This window comes from Spermophilus citellus (genome assembly GCF_964194105.1).
Source record: "Spermophilus citellus genome assembly, chromosome: 5".
NCBI lineage: Eukaryota > Metazoa > Chordata > Mammalia > Rodentia > Sciuridae > Spermophilus > Spermophilus citellus.
Window position 1 is genome coordinate 26234380 of NC_138186.1, and position 19651 is coordinate 26254030.

At 42.1% G+C, this 19651-nt stretch overlaps 1 protein-coding gene across 1 annotated transcript; it reads right to left on the minus strand.

The window, feature by feature from the left end:
• Positions 1-4525: 4525 nt before the first annotated feature.
• LOC308649296 (PRAME family member 20-like) lies at positions 4526-5491 on the minus strand (the record flags this gene model as incomplete). Its single annotated transcript, XM_081294928.1, has 2 exons — positions 4526-4826; positions 5205-5491. 2 exons carry the CDS (start codon positions 5489-5491, stop codon positions 4526-4528), a joined length of 588 nt encoding a protein of 195 aa, XP_081151054.1.
• Between the last annotated feature and the right edge of the window lie 14160 nt (positions 5492-19651).

The window sequence follows — 19651 nt, forward strand, 5'->3', positions numbered from 1 at the left end:
AATCAAGAAAATGACAATCCTTAATGCTAGGCACTGCAATAGACATAATCAATTCACAGCAAACAATTCTAGATTAACTAATTCACAGCAAACCATTCTAGATTAATTTTAAGCACTGCAAACACACTTAATCATGACAGGCTAATGACAAACCTTTCCTCTGCATGCTTATTTTTCTCAAGCCTGCTTGCTGAGCCAATCCCCCCAAATACCCTTTACCTTTCAGGGGAACCAAAGAATGCTTCTCCCTCCCTTTCTCACGGGTAGGTTTTGGGAGTCTCTGCTGTGTCTCTAACAACTTTCTTCCAATTTATTCTTTTCTTTTTAGTACTTACAAGATTCTTGCTTAGCACCTGGATGACTATCTTAAATGACAGCTGCCATTTTAAGGAAAATATTTCACTTTCCTGCCCAATGGAGTTACTGAGAAAGGCTCATCACTCCCTCATACCAACCAAACCCTTAACCACCTGCATTAGGGCCCACTGAACTCTGATTCCTCAGCTTCCCCAATAAAAGTCCCAGAACTCAAGCCTGTTCTGCATCTCTCTCCTATAGAGAGATGCCTTCACTTGTCAAGTCCGAAAAATAAACTCATGTGTATCTCTGCCAAGTCTTTGTCTTTCATTTTTTGCTCATCTATCTTTCATTCCTTGCTTTACCTTCACCCTCATCCCAGGTTTTCAGTTTTTTTTTGGAAAAGAATCTTTAAGGACATCAATTTTACATGCCAGTGCATACCAATTAAATGTAGAAAGTATAAATACAAACTAAAGAATGCATATCATTGTGTTTATATGGGCTCTGGTTCTCTTCTCAGATAGACAATTTTCTTCAAATTAAAACTCCACCCTCCTGGAGTCACATCCATATTGGATTTACTTATTCACTTATTTGTTCACATACTTTTGTGGTTCTGGGGATGGAACCCAGGTCCTTCCACATGCTAGGCAAGTGCTCTACCCTGAGTTATGTCCCCAGGCCCTCAGTTATCTTTTATGAAGTTCACTGATTTCTGTAGAAAAGCATGGGTTCTGGGTTCCTAGATTGTACAGGGAAAATTGGCCAGTGTTCCAGTAGGGGATCTAGACTCTTTTGATGCAGATGCACAAAGGAATGTGCACCTTTCAGTAGCACTCCAGAGAGTGGAACCCAGTCCCCTTTTGACCTGGCCACCCTTACACATCCTGTCCTGTTTGTCATGACATCCTACAGTTGTGGGCTGTCTCACAGCACACATGAACCTAGAGTCAAAAGAAGAGTAATTCAAAGAGCAATCTGGGTACTTTATCCCTAAGGCTGGGTGGGGACACATGCAGCTCTCAGTCCTTATACAATTCAAGGAGTCTGGACACACCAGAATATCTTCAAGTCCCTTTTTGGTCATGAAAACCCTTAAAACAACCAGTGATGACACATCTCATATTGCAGATTTCCTTGCCTTTATTTGATCCTAGAATCCAGCAGCAGAGCAGAATTAATGCTGTTCAGAACTTCCCCCTCACCACACACACAAGTTAGACATAGAGCCAGAGGAAAGGAAGTGTCATAAAGAGAGGTGAGGCACACAGATCGCTGTGTGGGAAACAGATGGGCTGGCTGTGTAGGACCTGAACTCTGCTACCTGTTCCAAGAGTGAGCTGCAGTCTGCTTACAGATCCAAGTGGGTTCTAGTTCACTGTGTATGGAGAAGCCTTCAGGCCCAAATTAAAATATGTACACAGGCAGCTTTAGGATAACTCAAAAAAAGTTTGGGTGGATCTCCTTCTCCTCCTTGAATGTGAAGCTAAGGCTAAGGTCACTACATAATCCCACCAGCCTGAGTCCTCAGCAGGAGTTGTCATTTAGGGCATCTTGGTCTAGGATCAGGCAGCACAGGCAGGGCCACCCATTTGCCCACAGCCACCTCATCCTTACTCATCCTCTGATCATCTGCTGATTGAAAACCTTGTGTCCCTGGGTAAGGAGAGATGGGAAGTGTTAGGGGAAGATCTGTCAGTTATGAGCAGCCTTCTCCCCCACCAGAAGGTGGTAATTTATTAAGTTTAATTTAGACACATTCACAAGTGTTATCTACCTATATAACTCTACTATTTTGATGAAAGCTAATTTGGATGGTTTCATTGGCCATGACTATATTATTTCAGGAAAGACTTGGTAGCAGGATGACAGGCAAGGTTTTGTGAGGCCCAGAGACCCTATTTTATTCTCATTGCATCCAAAGACCAAGATGCCAAGTTTCTAGGTCTATGTGGACACCCACAAGGATGGGTGTACCTTGAGTGTCTGGGTGGCACTGAGGTGGCCTAAGAAGGGCTTTATGAAATTTTACTGTCCACTTAGAATGCTCCAGGCCTCCTGTGTTCCCCTACATGGATTATGCCATGGTGTAACCATAGATAATGACCTAATTTCAGTTTGATGCTTTGAGTTTCTGGGAATGAACCTCATTGATCACCAAGTACTTGGTGATATTTCTCCATCAGCCCCTAGAGAATTTGAGTGTCAAAATCAGAAAACTGGGTAAAACCATCATGGAAGATGTCAGAGGACTAATCTTGAGATTCCATTCATTTCAGACTATTTATTTATGGACTATCCATGGAACAAAATAGTTTCTTCATATGTTCATGAAGCCTAAATCCCATTCTAAAAATTCAGGCCCATTGATATGACTCTATACAGTCACATATGGCTCTATACAGAAGGTCCAATCTTCAGGGGCTTCCTTCCAATGTAGCCCCCAGCATCTGATTCCTTTCCCCATCCACACTTCAGGCAGTGTCTGAAATGCTGGGCTCTGAGTTTCCTTCATGATCCCTCTACATCCTGGTTATACATCCAATTGTGTAGAGGGCATCTTTTTATACACACCCAACTAGGCAGCTGTTGGACAGAAACAGTGATTGAGGCCCTGGTTATAGATGAACATGTGGCCACATTGAGGACAGGGCACAGTATAGAAAATAAGGACCTTTGGATGCCTAAAGTCCTTCAAAATTGCTGTGAGCTCAGCACAGATTTGGGAACATCTCTCTCGGTGGATGGCACCCTGGGCATTATAGCTCTCCATAGCTCTCCATCATAGCTTAGCCTGGCAGTGTGACACAGCAGGTCCCTGAGGACCGACATGGAGATGCCATTCTGGAAAAAGCACAAGGTCCTGAGCTGGGAGCAGCGGCTCAGGGCAGGCAGGATGGCTTGGAGCTGGGATTCTGCAATCTCACAGGCTTCCAAGTCCAACCTGTTCAGGGTGGCTGCAACTGTCTCCAGAAGAATTTGGAGGGGCACTGGACTGAAATTGGTCAGTTTGATGCCTCTTAGATCCAGGCGTCTGAGCTGGCTGGTGTTTGGGCATCGGGAAAGATAATTCCAGTCAGAATCTGAGAATGGGCAGTTGGTTATTGAGAGGGTCTCCAGGGGCATCTTCAGGTGCCTAATGAGGAATCAGGTAGTTTGTTCTGAGGGAGAAGATGAATTGGCCCAATCCCAAGGTCACTGTGATCATCTGAACATGATTGACATTTTTTAGAATCTGCTCATTCAGGTCACTGCATATCAACCTGAAACTTTCACCACTACTTGTGTGATCCAGTGGGTCCTCCATCTCTATGAATGTCACCCTCAATGACAAGCAGAAAGCCCCATATCTAGCCACAGGAAGTCAGGAAGTGTCACGTGCCAAAGACAAATCCAGGAAAGATGTGACAAAACACACTGGGGTTAACCCCTGTAGGGCTCACTCCCTGTCCCCTCAGCAAGGTCTCACTCCCTGCTCTTCACTCACAACCCCTGAGTCATCACCTGGAGCTCAGACCTGCCTTTCCCAGGAGGGCATAAGAAGTGGGCTCCTCTGCTCCCAGAGGAAGGACACAGAGCTTCCTTGTTGAACAGGTACAGGTGTGGGGGCTTCCCTCCCTCAAAGTCCTCACCTCTACCCTGCTTTGTACCCCTGTCATTGGACAGGCCTCCCAGAAAAAGAAACTCACACCCAACTCACTAGCTCCTGTCTGGATCAGCTGGCTTCCCAGCATGATGTCACTTCCCAGACCATGAACCCTGGTTTAGCCCTTTGCTCTAACACAGGTTAGGAGATCGAGCTTCAGGATACAACAGAAACAAATGATGGGTTATTTACCTTCCAGTGCCTTGTTCAGTGTCAGCGTGTCAGTGGCTGGCACACAGTAGGTGCCCTTTCATATTTTCTGATACTGGTCTACAGAGCATGCTCACCCCTTTACTCACCTCAGCACATGCTCCAGGTGGCCCTCGAGGGGCAGGACACCATCCACACAGAACTTCCGCAGGTAGTCCATCCTGAGGAACTGCGAGGTGAGCTGGGATAGCAGCCACTCCTGCTCCTCTGGGGAGGTGTGGGCAGGCATGTGGACCTGGGAGACATGTAGGTTCCTCAGGTTCCTCATCTGGCCCAAGAAAGGAGCATAAGCAGCCAAGGTGGAGGGCACCCAGGTGCAATGCAATTCCACCTTCTGGACAGAGTCCAGCTACAACAGTCTCAGGACCTTCAGTTGTGGCTGGTGGGTTTCTCAAAGATCTTCAGCCTATTGCAACACAGGTGCAGCCTGTCCCTTCTCTGTGTGACCCATAGGAACAAGAGAGTCAGGAATTCATCCAGGGGCCCTTCTGTGAGGCACAAGTCTATGAATATCTTCAAGGGCAGCTTAGCTGCCATTGCTGGACCAAGTTTCAATGTTCGATTCTTCTTAATATCTTCTGGTGAGCAGGCATCGACCACAGCTCCAGACCACATCCTCCAGAAGTTCCTTGCAACCATCTGCAAATCCAGGACCTGCAGTTTCCACCTCCTGCGGGGACCACAGCAGAGTCTCAGCCCTGAGGCCCCTTCCTTCACCTCTCAGCTGCTTCTCCCTGCTCCACCTCTTCCTTCTGTCTCACTTTGCTCCATCCACTTCCCTCCAATCCAGCCTGGTGCCCCCATTTGTACAGACTGAGGCAGGGGTAGGTACAGCCTCATTTAGGGGTCAGCACAGCTGCCACAAGCACCTCCACATCTGGAAGCCTTTCCCAGATGGGGCTCTGCATGGCCAAGGCCTCCCCACCCCTCTTTGCTGGCCACACAGGAAGCCTGTGGAGCACACTTCACCACCCACTCTCCCTAACTATACCCATCCCTTCCCTGGCACTGAGGGTGCTCCCTTCCAGGCCACCTGGGTCCCCCTCACCTGGGGTGATCCTGCTGGGCAAGCAGCATGTCCAGCCCATCCAGTGCCACTTGGAGCATCTCCAGCTGTGGCTTCCTCATCAGGGCCCCCAGGGGCAGGCAGGTGAAGGGCCAGGCCTGCACCATTTTCTTCAGGACCTCAGTGTGTCCCCTGCTGAAGGCCTCCACAAAGAGTGGTGGGAAGAGCTCTATGGGCAGGTCCTCCAGATCCTGGATGGCCCTGGATTTGTTGCTCAGCAAGCTGCGCCCTGCCAGCTCCAGCAGTGTGGGTGGGGACTGGATGCTCATCCTGGGGAGTCTGAAAGAAGAAGGAGCCTGGAAAATGGTCCAGAGAAAAGGCCACTATCCCATCCATTGCCAGCCACTGGGAAGGGGGTATGGGGGAGTCCAAAATGTCACCCCAACTTAATGGGGGAAAGCCTTTGATTATTATTTTGTCTTTATAAAAATGGGAATTGAATTGTCATGTGACTTAATGCAGTAGGCTCCTCAGTTTTAATAATATACAGTGGCTCAGAAAGGAGTTGCACTCAAATGGGTGATGTTATTTTTCATTTCAAAAAATTAAATGGGCACTTATAAAGCATGTGCCCATATTATAAAACACTTGGAAATTGCAACATTGTCTCATGGATATCTGTTACACATGTGAGATTCTGCCACCTTAGGGGGGAGTTCAAGAGAACAAACAGATCAGAAGAACAGAGTCTGTGAACTGTGGCATGAGATAGTTTGAATTTTTTGTTTATTTGTTCAAACAAATTATAAAATTACAAAAAACACAAGCCTCAAAGTATAATTTGGGGGATGAGGCGATATTGGTGATTGAATTCAGGACACTTAACCAGTAAGTCACTGCCCCCAGCCATATTTTGTATTTTAGTTGGAGACAAGATCTCACTGATTTGTTTAGCACCTCTTGCTGCTGTGGCTGGCTTTGAACTCTAATTCTCTGGCCTCTTCAAACTCTGGAGGTGGACGGATTACAGGTGTGTCCCACCACACCCAGCAAAACAGTATGATTTTAAGGGCACACATAATAAATATTTTTATTATCAGAAAATAGAATTCCAGTCAATTAGAATGAAATAGGATTGCAATCCACTTCCTTGGTTAAGTAATTTTAAATTGGCTTTGCCTGGAGCTCAGTGGAAGAGCACTTTCCTAGGACATGTGAGGCACTGGGCTTGATCCTCAGCAGCAGGTAAAAATTATTAAATGTTGGGCTGGGGACATACCTCTGTTGATAGAGTGCTTGCCTCACATGCACAAGGCCCTGGTTCAATCACCATACCCCCAAATAAATTAATGTATAAATAAATTATATTGTCCACATAAACTTTAGAAAACAACAATATAGAAAAAGAAAAAGTGCGGGGCATGCGTGCACAAGCCTGTAATCCAAGGGTCTCCAGAGACTGAGACAGGGGGATCATGCGATCACAGTCAGCCTCAGCAAGAGCAGGCACTAAGCAACTCAGTGAGACTCTGTCTCTAAATGCAGCACAAAACATGGCTGGAGATGTGCCTCAGTGTTTGAGTGCCCCTGGGTTCAATAGCGTATAAGAAAGAAAAAAAGGAAGGAAGGAAGGAAGGAAGGAAGAAAGAAAGAAAGAAAGAAAGAAAGAAAGAAAGAAAGAAAGAAAAAACGAAAGAAAGAAAGAAAATTGAAAGTGACACAAGTCAAGGTGAAAATCCTAGTGTTCAGGATCAAGGTAAAACTACACTGAGAGGCAAAATCGATGTTGTAAATTGGTTCATGAGAAAAGACAGGAAATAAAATTGTTTCTGAATCTGCACAGGTGAGGCGGGAACAGGGTGGTGCTCAGGGCAGTGAGGGACCTACCGGATCTGTCCAGGTGTGCAGGGTTCTCGGAGCCTCAGCAGGCCAGGCTGGTTCTCCTTGGGCTCCAGGACTCTTGTGTTTCTCTTCTGGCTCCACAGAAGCTTTTATGGACCTCTCTGACCACGCTCCCACCTCCATGTGATTGACTGGCATCCGATCAGAAAGCAGTATCTGATCAGGTTCCCCAATCTCCACCCACTTAATACTGATTGGATTTTCTTCCTCCAGATTGATTGATTGAATCCGGTGATCATGAAAGTGCGCAGAATCTGGTAGAGTGTGACAGTCAGGGGTTCGTCCTTCCATGCACTCCACACCATTGACTCAATTTTGTCCATATGTGACCCTCCTGTTCCTCCAGTGAGTAAGAAAAGCACTGAATTTCTAAGAAAAAAAAAAGAACACCTGAAAATATCTTTCAAAGGGGTCTTTGGCCATATCAAAATTATTTGATTTTTTTCCCGAAAATTCCATAGTAAAAACAGCTTTTTGAAGACAGTAGTATCATCCACGAAGACCACAGAATGGAAATCATGTTGACAACAGTCACACAATGTCGAGTTACCTTGCAGCAAATCTGGGCACACTCAGAGAGGAAGAGCAGATAAGGAGGGTGGAATCAGTCTTCTAGACTTAGGGCAAGACTTCTCCTGTTTGTCTGTCTGTACTGGGGATTGAACCCATTGGTTCTCAAGCACTGAACCACATCCCCTGCCCTTTTTTTATTTTTTGCTTTTATTTGGAGATAGTGTCTCACTAAATTGCTTAGGTCCTCACTAAGTTGCTGAGGCTGGCTTCAAATTTGCCATCCTCCTGCCTCAGTCTCCTGGGTTGCTGTGATTATAGGCATGAGCCAACATGCCCCATCAGACTTGGAAAAGTCTGAAATACACCAAGGGTGGAAACTGTGGGCAACTTGGGAATGGGAGAGAAAGACACAGGGTTGGACAGCAGGTGTTTCTGACATCAGGGAGGCCACCAACTGGAGATTCTTCCTGCAGAATCAGGGACCCGAGGGCACATCTCCCAGGCAACCTTTGCTCCAGGCAGTTTCCAGGCTTCTTTAGGCTGTGAGAAGTTGACAGGCAAAGGAAAATTTGAAGAGCCTGAGTAAAAAGTAATTCAGGAATTGAGGAAGGAGAGACGGAAAGAGAGGGAGTGCTTGGATGATGAGCCATGTGAGGAGAGGACTTACAGGGAAGATGTAGAAAAAATGGTTTGATTGAAGGCAGTTACAGAATTGCATTTCTGCTTTGTTGTTCTGTCTTTGTGTTAGTCAGCTTTTTCACGCTGTCACTACAACACCCAACCCCAACAACTACAAAGGAGAAAAAGTTTATTTGGGGACTCATGGTTTCAGAGGTCTCAATGCACACACAGCAGATTCCATTTCTTGGGCCCTCACCTTCAAGGTGAGGCTGACCATTATGGTGGGAGATTGTGACAGAGGGAAGGTGCTCACATTATTAGAGAACAGAGAGGGTGAGAGATGGCCCCTTGCCAGATACAAAATATACACACCATATTCACACCCCCAATGATCAGCTTCCTCCAGTCCCACCCCGGGTGTTCCCTATTATCACTCAGTTAATCCCATTAGGAATTAACTTACTGACAAAGTTAAGGCTATAAACCAATCACGTCTCCTCCAAAACCATTGTCTCACAGGTGAGCTGTTGGGAGACACAGCATCTAAACCATGATGGTCTTCTTGGGTATCTGTTGGAAAATATCCCTGTTCACGTCACAGTTTAATATTTACAGTTGGTTGAGATAATCTTTGGTATCTGTTTCACATAATGACTTACCACAAATGACCCACATTTAATCTCCTATGTGTGCAGTGAAATAGGGCTAAGGCTATTTCAGAGACCTCATTGCTTTTTAGGCTCAACAATAATGGAAATCTAGTCTCTAAATTGAATTATTTTTTATGGTTATTGATTTCATTAGAATTTCTTTGAAGTTTTGGATCAGTTTTGAAGTTCATTTTTTTATGAAAAACTAAATACATTTTATCAAAGTTTAAAATGTTTATGGGTGGTTTTAAAAATCCCTACTTCATAATCAGGTGTTGTGGCTCCTAGTCATAATCCCAGTGACTTGTGTACTGGGGAGATGAGGCAAGTGACTTAGTGACAGCCTGTCCCAAAATAAAAAATAATGAGGGCTGGGGGTTCAGTGGTTCAGTACTTGCCTAGCATGCCCAAGGCCCTGGGTTCAATCCCTGTATTACAAAGAAAATAAAACAAAACAAAACCAAAACCCATCAAATCTACAGTTATTTTACAGTTGTTGTCTTTTTTGTTGCTGTTGTTCCAAATATTTTTAATGTGTGAATATCTCTATTCTCTTATTATTTTCATATCTTAGCCCCAAACCCCTCCTATTCTTTTTAAATTACTTTCTTCTGCTTTTTTTTAAAGTTTTATTCTTTTGGTAACTTCTTGAGTTGAATGCTTTTTTTACTATTTTTCAATATTCCTTCTTCAAAACACACATTTAAGCCTATAAAAGGCATTTCTAAGCAATGTTTTTGCTGTGCCCTATAAACTTTGATACATAATACATTTATTATCATTCTGTTCTTAAATATGCTGTAATTCCTATTGTGATATCTGTTAAAATTAATCCATAAATTATTCAGGATTCCATTTTAGAATTTCCAAAGGTGTGTGAATATTATTTGATTAGTACTTCATGTGCTTTGCTATTTTTTTGTTGTTGATTATTGAATTCTTATCTCATTTCAATGTGGCCAGAGAACGAATATGGTCTTTGTTATATTTGGTTTTTTGGCCTTTTATTTTTCAGATTTTTTCTTTGTCTTTACACAGTTCTTTTTTTATTTAGACAGGCTCTCATAAAGTTGCCCAGGCTGACCTTAAATTTGTGATCACCCTGCCTGAGAAGTTGGGATGACAAGTATAGGCCACTATACATGGCTTTTCAGAGTTTCATCAATTTTTAAGTTTTTTTTTAATATTTAGTTTTTAGTTGTACACAAAAGTTTAATTTTGTTTATTTTATGTGGTGCTGAGGATAGAACCCAGGGCCTCGGATGTGCTAGACAAGCACTCTACCACTGAGCCACAATCCCAGCCCACGATCCACTGATGAGTTTTTGTTCCATTTTTGGAAAGTAAGAACAGATCATGGGAAGAGCACTCTTTCTTAATTTACAAACCAAGCTATGAATGTGACCTTGTCAGAGCCTAATCTTTCTGTGTATAGCTTAAATAAGGTAATTTGAGTCAAACTGATTGGTTCAATGAGGCTCTGAATCTTCATTTCACCTATGTGTAAGTGTGTGTTTGACCAACATTTTTCTTTCTTTCTTTCTTTCTTTCTTTCTTTCTTTCTTTCTTTCTTTCTTTCTTTCTTTCTTTCTTTCTTTCTTTCTTTCTTTTTTTAATGGCTTTGTCAGAGCCCGTGTTCTCCAGTGCTGCCATACTTGAGATCATGACTTGTTATCATGTCCAGGGTTACCTGACGCATTGAAAAAACCTGCCTGGCCTCTGGAGGCATTTGAGTCTGTGACTCCTGGAATAAGATCTATCCCACCGCTAAAAATGGTCATAAATAGGCACTTGCTAAATCCACCAGGGGTCAGCACACAAGCATTATCACCCCAATATGGCTGTGAGTTGAACCAATAAAAAAATATTAAGAAAGCTTAAAAGAGCCAAATACTTTCTGAAATTTGCATATGCACATAGCTTTAAAAAAAATCCCTTTCAGGCAAATTTCCTTTACACTGCTTTGGTCCTTCCCTTTGATGATCAGGAACTTGGCAGTCAATTCTGATTTCTACCCAACGTGACTTCATCAGTTAACCTTTTAATTCATCCCCCTCACCTGAAACCCACAGCAAAGACTGGCCATTAAAAAAAGGTCAACTGTTAAAGTAGAGTCTGGTTCAAAAAGAAAGTAAATTATTTCATGGACCACAAATTGATCGAAAATGCAATGTTACAAATTGAGCCCCAAACAAAGACCCTCACTAAAGCAAGGGTGAAAGAATATACTTTGCTGGAATAAAAACAGAGCCTAAAGGGAGGCAAAAAGGGGAAGCACAGAAAGTGATAGAGTGTAAAACTAATGTTTATAAACTGTTGGCTGTAAAAAGAAATCTCCATTTCTGGTTTGCTTCAAGAGCAAAACAAGCTCTAGATAACAATAAACGATGGAGGACACATGAATGCCCAGTTAAAGTGTGTTAATGGCCCTGTTGTCATTCAGGACAAAAATAAAATTATAGAGCATTCTAGGTATTTAGAAAAGCATATGATCTGTATATGAAATAACTAAAGGTGAAACAGTTGAAAAATACAAACCCTATTAAATAGCTTCTAAAACAAAAAGGGTCGAGATAGAAAGTCAATAGACTATAGGAAAGGGAGAGAAAAAGCAGCAAAGATAAATGAAGGTAAGTGGAAGGTCAAAACCAAGAGGAAGAAGTTATTTTCAATTAACAAGGAATTCAAATTTTTAAAATAGAATAAATTGAACTTTTAAAAAAAGGAGAGACTGTATGATCAAAATTTAAAGAATAAAAATCTTGACATAATGTTCTAGTGCATTCAGCTTAGTATAACAAAGTACTGGAAGCTTATGAACAATGCATATTTATTTTTTATGGTTTTCAAAGATGCAAAGTCCAAGGCAAGACACCAGAAGATTGTGTGAGGACCACTTGCTGATTTCTTGATAAAGCCTTCTGGCTGGGTCCTCATGGGACTAAGGCATATTTGGGGGGCCTCTTTTTTTAAGGACAGAAGTTATACCTTCATGACTTGATCTCAATTGAATTCTAAATTCCTCTGCCATTTGTCTGTGTGTATCCAGCTGGAAAGTGTGACTTCATGCCACAGCCCTGCCTTCTCTTACCACCCTTGACTTGGTGCAGGAGGCATGTTTCTGTCAACCTAAGTCACAACAGACAGTGACTCTCCAAAGAACAAGTGTAGTCAGACATAATAGGGCAGGAATGCAGGACACCTAAAGAAAGATGAGTCAGAGCCCCATCCAGGAGGCAAAGGGAGACAGGGTGTCAAAGGCAGCTTTGAATCACTGACTCCACAGATTGAGTACCAAGGGTGGCCTCAGTTCAAGGACAACAGGCGGCTACTGGACAGGTGTCCTCCTATGTTTGGGGGGTGCAGGTTGGGGTGGATTTTATGCACAGCTGAGGTTGGGGCTGACTGGTTTGTGATAGTTCCTGCCATCAGGCAGGGCTGCCCAGGGACCCTCCCTTCACAGCACCCTGCTTCCCCTTCATCAGGATTTGACACAGTTCCTGCCTGTTGATTTGAGCACCATTATGTTTCCCCCTTGGCATGAAGATTTTTTTCTCTGGATGCATCACATAATGGTTAGGGTTTCATTCTCTCTCAGTGCCAGAATGGACTTTTCCTGGTTGGTCCAGTCTCCCATTGGAGGGAATTAATAGATGACTAGGAATCAATGTTAAAACTCATTGAGCCACATTTGAACAAGGTGGGTTTGGAGGGACTGGCTCTCAGTGTTCCTCCACCAGGAAGTCACTGTTAAATTCTGTTTTGCTTGTTCATTAGGCCTTGGGTACCTCATCTCCAAGCTCTAGCCTTTATTATTCTATGAAGAGTTAGACTTTTGCAGAAAGTTTATGAGTACAGGTGTTTAGGCCCTGAATTATTTTAAAAAATGTTTAGGCCCTGAATTTATTTATTTATTTATTTTTTATTTTTTGGCATTGGGGATTGAACCCAGGAGAGCTTTACCACTGAGCTACATCCTCAGCTTTTTTCATTTTTAATTAATTACTTAGTTAATTAAATTATTCATTTATTCAGTTTGGGTATCAAGGTTTAAACCCAGGGGAACTACACCACTGAGCTACATTCCTAGCATTTAAAAAAAAATTATTTTGAGACAAGTTCTCACTAAATTGCTGAGACAGGCCTTGAATTTGAGATCCTTCTGCCTTAGCCTGCTAAGTAGGTGGTGTTATGGGGAGTCCCTCCAGAAAGCACTCTAAGTCTGAATTTCAAATCAATATGAGAGTTCTTGCTTTATAATTGTCTTATCTCACTTTTCAAAATTTTATATCCATCATCTATATTTTTTTACTAATCCATAACCAATAACGGACACACTTATTGATTGTATTTACAGTTCACAGGACAGCAGATGGGATTACAAGTGTTCACCACCACACTCTGTTTTGAATTACAATTTTGAAAAGGTAGAGAATTTGCCTAGCATGCATGAGGCCCTGGGTTTGATCCCTAGCAAAAGTAAATAAAGAAATGAATAAATAAATACATAGATAGATAGATGAGAGACTTGTGTTCAAGTAAACTTGTTATAGGTTTTTTTTTTTCTTAATCAATTAATCTGATTTTAGTTATGTTCAGGGAAGAAATCCAAATGATAGCTCTTGATGATAAAAATTTAGATTTTTAACATTTTTAAAATCTGTTGGGAATTTACTATAAACAGCTATTAACAAGGTGATTTGATTGGCATACATTTTATATATTGTCCAGAATTATGCCTGAAAACATATGAGATTTTTTTATGAATTTTTGCCATTTTAAAGCAAATATTAATAAAATATACAAATAAATATAACTTGAAAAAGTTATGTCATATTGGACAGGATTTCCCATCACATCAAATTAGGGTAATTGTCTTAATGTCTCTCTTCTAGAAATCCCTTCAGCAACTATGGAATTCTCTAGAACCTCCCAATGTTAGCTCAAGGTCAAGTGACAATGTAGACTTTGATCATAGAGAAGTTAGTAAATAATCTCAAAAGTTTTATAGCACTTCATGAAATTTGGGTTCCTAGATCATTACAAAAGATAAGTCATTTTACCAGAGTGATGAAAGATATTTAAAGTGAATAAGGAATGTTATGTCCTATGAAATAATACTTCAACTTTTAAAAGAGGTGATTCAGTTTTCCTTTTCCCAACTTGATAAAACCAACTTGAAGCCTAAAAACTTACTCTACCCTCCTCCAGTACTGAGCATTGAACCAGGGGCACTCTACCACTAAGCTACCTGCCCAGTTCTCTTTGTTTTATTTTTAAACAGGATTACCAAATGGCCAAGTCTGGCCCGAATCTTGCCATCCTCCTGCCTCAGGCTCCTTAGAATCTGGAATTACAGGCATGGCCCACCTCACCTGGCTTAAAGTGTACTTCTTAAAGAGCAGTTGTTTGAGAGATGTTCGACTGGAACATTCCACGTGGAAGCCATTGCTGTTTTTAATTGTCTTTCGAATCATTTGCCCACCAATTTCAAAATGTGCTTGAGAAGGAACCATAATAGACTCCTCTGCAGTGCAGAAGAAAGGCTCTCCTGGAGTTTCTTGGAATTTGTAGGTCCCATTATGTGTTTTATTAATCTCTTGAGAGCCAATGATAAAAATCCTATGATCTTGTTTGGAGAGTAAGGAGTTTAGAAGCAATTTTTGGAGGGTGTGTAATGTTGTGATTTTGGCAGAGTCATCCTGAAAGTCTATTATCAAAGGACCAAGCTCTGGGCTGGGGATGTGGCTCAAGCGGTAGTGCGCTGGCCTGGCATGCGTGCAGCCCGGGTTCGATCCTCAGCACCACATACAGACAAAGATGTTGTGTCCGCCAAATACTAAAAGAAATAAACATTAAAATTCTCAAAAAAAAAAAAAAAAAAGGACCAAGCTCAAGGACCTTCTCCTGCATGGTCCCCTGCCCTCTACTTTTGTGAGGTTTAGGTACAAATAATTCCATTTTGATTCTGCAGTCCTTCACAGTAGCATCATCAGCTGGGACACTGTGGCCACGGCATATTTTAAGTGGTTACTTGGTCAGTGTTGGCTCCCTTGAGCTGTCTGAAGCTGATGAAAATCACTTGCCATTCATGAGGCTGCTGGACTGTGGTATGTGTGTGTGTGTGTGTGTGTGTGTGTGTGTGTGTGTGTGCATGTGTGTAGTACCAGGGATTGTGTACCTGGAACACTTTACTACTGAGCTACACCCCCAAAACTTTTTATATTTTTATTGGAGACAGGGTCTGACTATGTTGCCCAGGCTGGCTTGGAATCTCTAATCCTCCTGCCTCAGCCTCCCAAGCTACTGGGATTGTAAGTGTGCACCTCAGTGCCAGGCCATAAAGCATTGAAAACCCTCAAGAGATTACATTGCATTGAGGAGCAAGTGCCACAACTAAAAGGAGAATAATAGCCTCAGACTGCAAAATTCCTCTGGATGAATGTTATACCAATACAGAGACTCTCAAATAACTCTCAGACCACACATTGCCATTCCAATTAAGCCTTTATTGCTGGCCAGCAGCAGACACTCTACTCTCTAAAAGCAAGATGGGCAGAGAAGCACACCACCTTCAGTAATGTCTCATATTTAAGCCAAAAACTACAAAAGGGAGATTTGGGGGTCTAGCCAATGTAAGCACATTGAATATATAAAGAAGAGTAGTGTACTACAATTTTATTGATGTTTTTATATTAACCAAGTTTTAGACTCTGTAATGTGGAACAATACTCTAAAATAACAGTTGCTGTTTCACTAGAATTGTACAAATCTTCATTTGTCCAGTTAGTTTCTCTAGAGAATACAACTTAACAGACACAATATAATTAATATTTTAAGAAATGTTTGTCATTTTAATATGTAAATAAACTTTGGTTTATATCAGCACATTAATATTTGCTCTTAGGGAATAACCTTGAATACTTTTAAATGTTTGTGTTACATATATAAACAACTTAGTTATAAAAAACAATTTTAATATTTATCCTTTATTTATAGATGTTTATATTACTTACTTAGACCCTATTGTTTACTTAGATGAATTATAATTATATTGGGTCAATGAAACTTGGAGAAGACTCAGAGGTAGGAAGGGGGTGAGGATGCACTGGCCCTAGGCACCTCCTTTCAGAAGGTAAGGTGGCAGCTATGGCTCCCATACTGGGAACCAAAAGTTCCAATGGATCATGAGAACAGCCCAGAGAGCGCATGAAGGGAACTGAGAAAGGAAGAGCCCACACTCCATGCCCTGGAGCCACGGACCTGCACAGTAACAGCTCCACCAAATCGCCAGTTCCACAAACAACAGCAATAAAAACAAGAGCTCCTACATTAGAAAGCCTCTGCTGTGTGCTAGGCATTGGGATTAGGGTTTCATGTGGCACCCGATATAATTCTTGTAGTACATTAACAAGGCTGGTTCTACATTTATTTCTCAAGAAGAAAAGCGCAACAAGGAGTCTCTGACTGAGGCCCTGTGCTGCTCAACAATGCTGCCTCAAGGAGAGCCACGCCCAACCAGGCCTCCTGCTCAAGGTTACTCATTGGAGTATTGTGTCCATTACAGAAGGTGGAAACCTTTTGAACATCCACCCAACAGGGCATGGCTCAGTGGGCATGGTACATGCAAACAGTATACAGCAGACAACCTGATGGACTGGATCCATATATTAAGAATTAAGAAAAGCCCCAGTGCTTTAGCTTCCTCCTCTGTAAATCAGATTTTTTTCCAGTGATTTATAAGGATGACACTCAATAACAAAACTTGCCTATCAGCTCTAGGGAGTTGTTGGCCTTCTCCAACCACTTTCTAGGTTTGACCAGTTGAGGTGACCTGTCCACAGAAGGTGAGTGGGCAGATGCACTCACTTTGAATCAGACAATCCAATAACACAAGTCCCTGTGTCCTCCTTTCTCTACCACATTGGTTGTGGCCACTCTGTCACTCTGGGTCCAGAGTAAGGGCAATGCAAAGCAAAAACCCCGGCTGATCTGTGTTGGATATAGGGTGTGGGCAAGAATCAACCTCCATTGTTTTGAAACATTACAATCCAGTAGTTGCAAGTAATTTGGGGGCATGTTATTTTGACTATACACTCTCAGACCAAAGACAAAAATTACTGTAAACACATATTTAATTCTGTCTGGGTTGTTCTCTACAGCAGTGGGGGTCAGCAGTTCCAAAGTTCCTTTAGTATCTAGGAATGAGAAAACAATGTGATGGATAATGAACACAGGATTATCTCTGCTCAAAGAATGAGTTTCAAAATGGAGAGGTTAAAGAGTCAGGTGAGCTCTACAAACAGGACCTGGCATGAGTGGCCAGTGGGAGTTCTGGGTGGTATGCCCATGTGTGCATATGTGGAGTGTGGCCATGTGTGTGTGTGCATAGATGTGGCTTTCCCTCAATTCTCTCCAGGAGAAGGGCACAGACCCAAAGGATGACAATCCTTTAGCAGCCAGCACACTTAGAGCTCAGACTGCAATTCTGAACACCATTCTTCAGAAAAGAAACCAGAAGCTTGGAGAAATGGCCTATTCACAGACTGAGGCAAGGACTGTGCATAGTCAGCAGCTAAAAACACCCAGAAACTTACAGCATGCTAAAGAAAATGTCAAATGGACATGAGAGAGTGGTGAAGGTGCCAGTGTAGAATTGGGACAGTTCAGCATCATGGCAAATGATCCTGGCAGGTGACACGAATCTGAGTCCACACCAACATAAGAACACAACTGGAATAAAAGCTGTGTCTTAGGATCATACTCCATCCAGTAAATGTGAAAGGAACCATAGAAGGAGACCACCAACTTCCACAAGCACCATGTATTACCACAGCTGTTTCAGGCAGAATCATTCATGCATTTGGCAAGTGATTGAAAGAGCAAGAAAAAAGATATCTGCACAGTGACAAAGGACCTCTGTGCAGGAGATGTGTTCATTTCAAAGAGGACAAACAGAAAATGTGTGGTGTGAATACTGCACACACCAGCCACTCCAGGCCATCAGTGACATCACTAGTGACAGGTAAACATACCCTGTGCTCCACAGAGGAGAAGAAGTGAGGCTGATAAGGAACAAGGGTCAGGCCATCCTGGACTGTGGCACTGCACAGAGTGACTGCTCTGTAGCCTCCAGTGCATCCTAGTCTAAGGACAGAGACCTAGGAAACCCTTCCAGATCAAGGGGTACAGATGCAATGCACCTATCCCAGACTTTGGTTGGTTGGTTGCTACAGTGAACATTAGTGGAACAAGAAATAAGAATAAAGAATAAGAATAAAGCCCAGGGATGAGAAAATTCTTGTGTTGATGTTCATTTCTGAATTTTAAGGTTCTGGGGAAATTCACAGCAAAGTATTTATATATCTCATATGTGTAACTTACTCTTGAACACTTTATTAAAATAATATTATGTGTTTATATTGAGAGAGAGAATATTAATATTTAGGAAATTTTAATGAATGCATTTGGGAAATGCATTTATTCAGACTCACATATACAATAAAAAAGAAAGAAAGAAAAAGAAAGAAAGAAAGAAAAAAGACAATACAACTGATGGGACTGGGGATATAGCTCAGTTGGTAGAGTGCTTGCCTTGCATGCAAAGGGCCCTGAGTTCAATCCCCAGCACCACCAAAAAAAAAAAAAAAAGAATTAATTAATGATGAACTGATGAACAAATATGTAATAATACAGAATATAGTATATAAGTACTTAAAAAACAATTAATGAATAATGGCAATTAGTTTCTCTTAAACCCTTAGATAAGTGATAGGCACTGGCCAAGTAATTTACATGCATTTTCTGTTCATAATAATGCATATTTGTAACACACAGAATGATACATTTCAATACCTGATAGAGCACTAAAACCCATTCCTGGGACCTTCTAAGTGCCTGATATATTTTAATAGGTCTTATTAACATCTTACTTCTTCCTCAAACATTGCTTTTGAAGGGTTACCATTTGTATCCCCATTTTACCAATGATGAACTAAAGCTGAAAATCACTCAATGATTTGGCCAGAATCACACTTCTGCTAAGCGACAGAGCCAGGACAGCAACGCAGGCGATCAGCCACAGAAGCCACCACCTGGCCGCCCTGCAAGGTGGCTCAGCTCCTCGCCTATGCAATGAACCTTGCCAAGCCACTCCTTTGCCTAACTCAAAAGAAATCTTGAAGGATCAAAGGTACATTTATAGAGATTTAAATTTTAAAACCTCTACAAAGATGTTAAATGCATGTGAATCTTAAATTTTAGTAGGCACAATCATACATCCCCAGGAACCCATAGCATGGCCTTATGTGGCTTCTGTATGTTCTCCCCAATTCCTCACTCAGCCTGTGGTTCTGGACCACAGCCCTGAGATCTGGCCATCTGCATGCCCAGGTCTCTGACCCAAGAACACTGGCCTTTAAGCAGGAATCTAATCTGACCACATTCTAGTGGCAGACACTAGACTGCTCATTTTGACAGCTGCAAGGTGGATAAGAACTTCACCCAGAAAAAAGGAAAGATGCTGGCTTCAATTTAAATAAGAGATTTCAATCCCACTGTTATGCATTATGTAACTCTGAAACCAGTCCTTCTTCCCTCCCCAACATATCCAAGGGATATATTTAGAATCAGATAATTTATTATCCACAATGCAGTAAATGATTTCAAGATTCAGCTCTTTATGAGTTCTTGACTAATACAAAAGGTATTCCAAATAGGCCAGTGTGCAGAGGGTCAGGAGGAGCTCTTACATACTGTCCTAGGACCCAGCCAGCAGCTGTGGAGGCAAGACCAGGCTGTAGG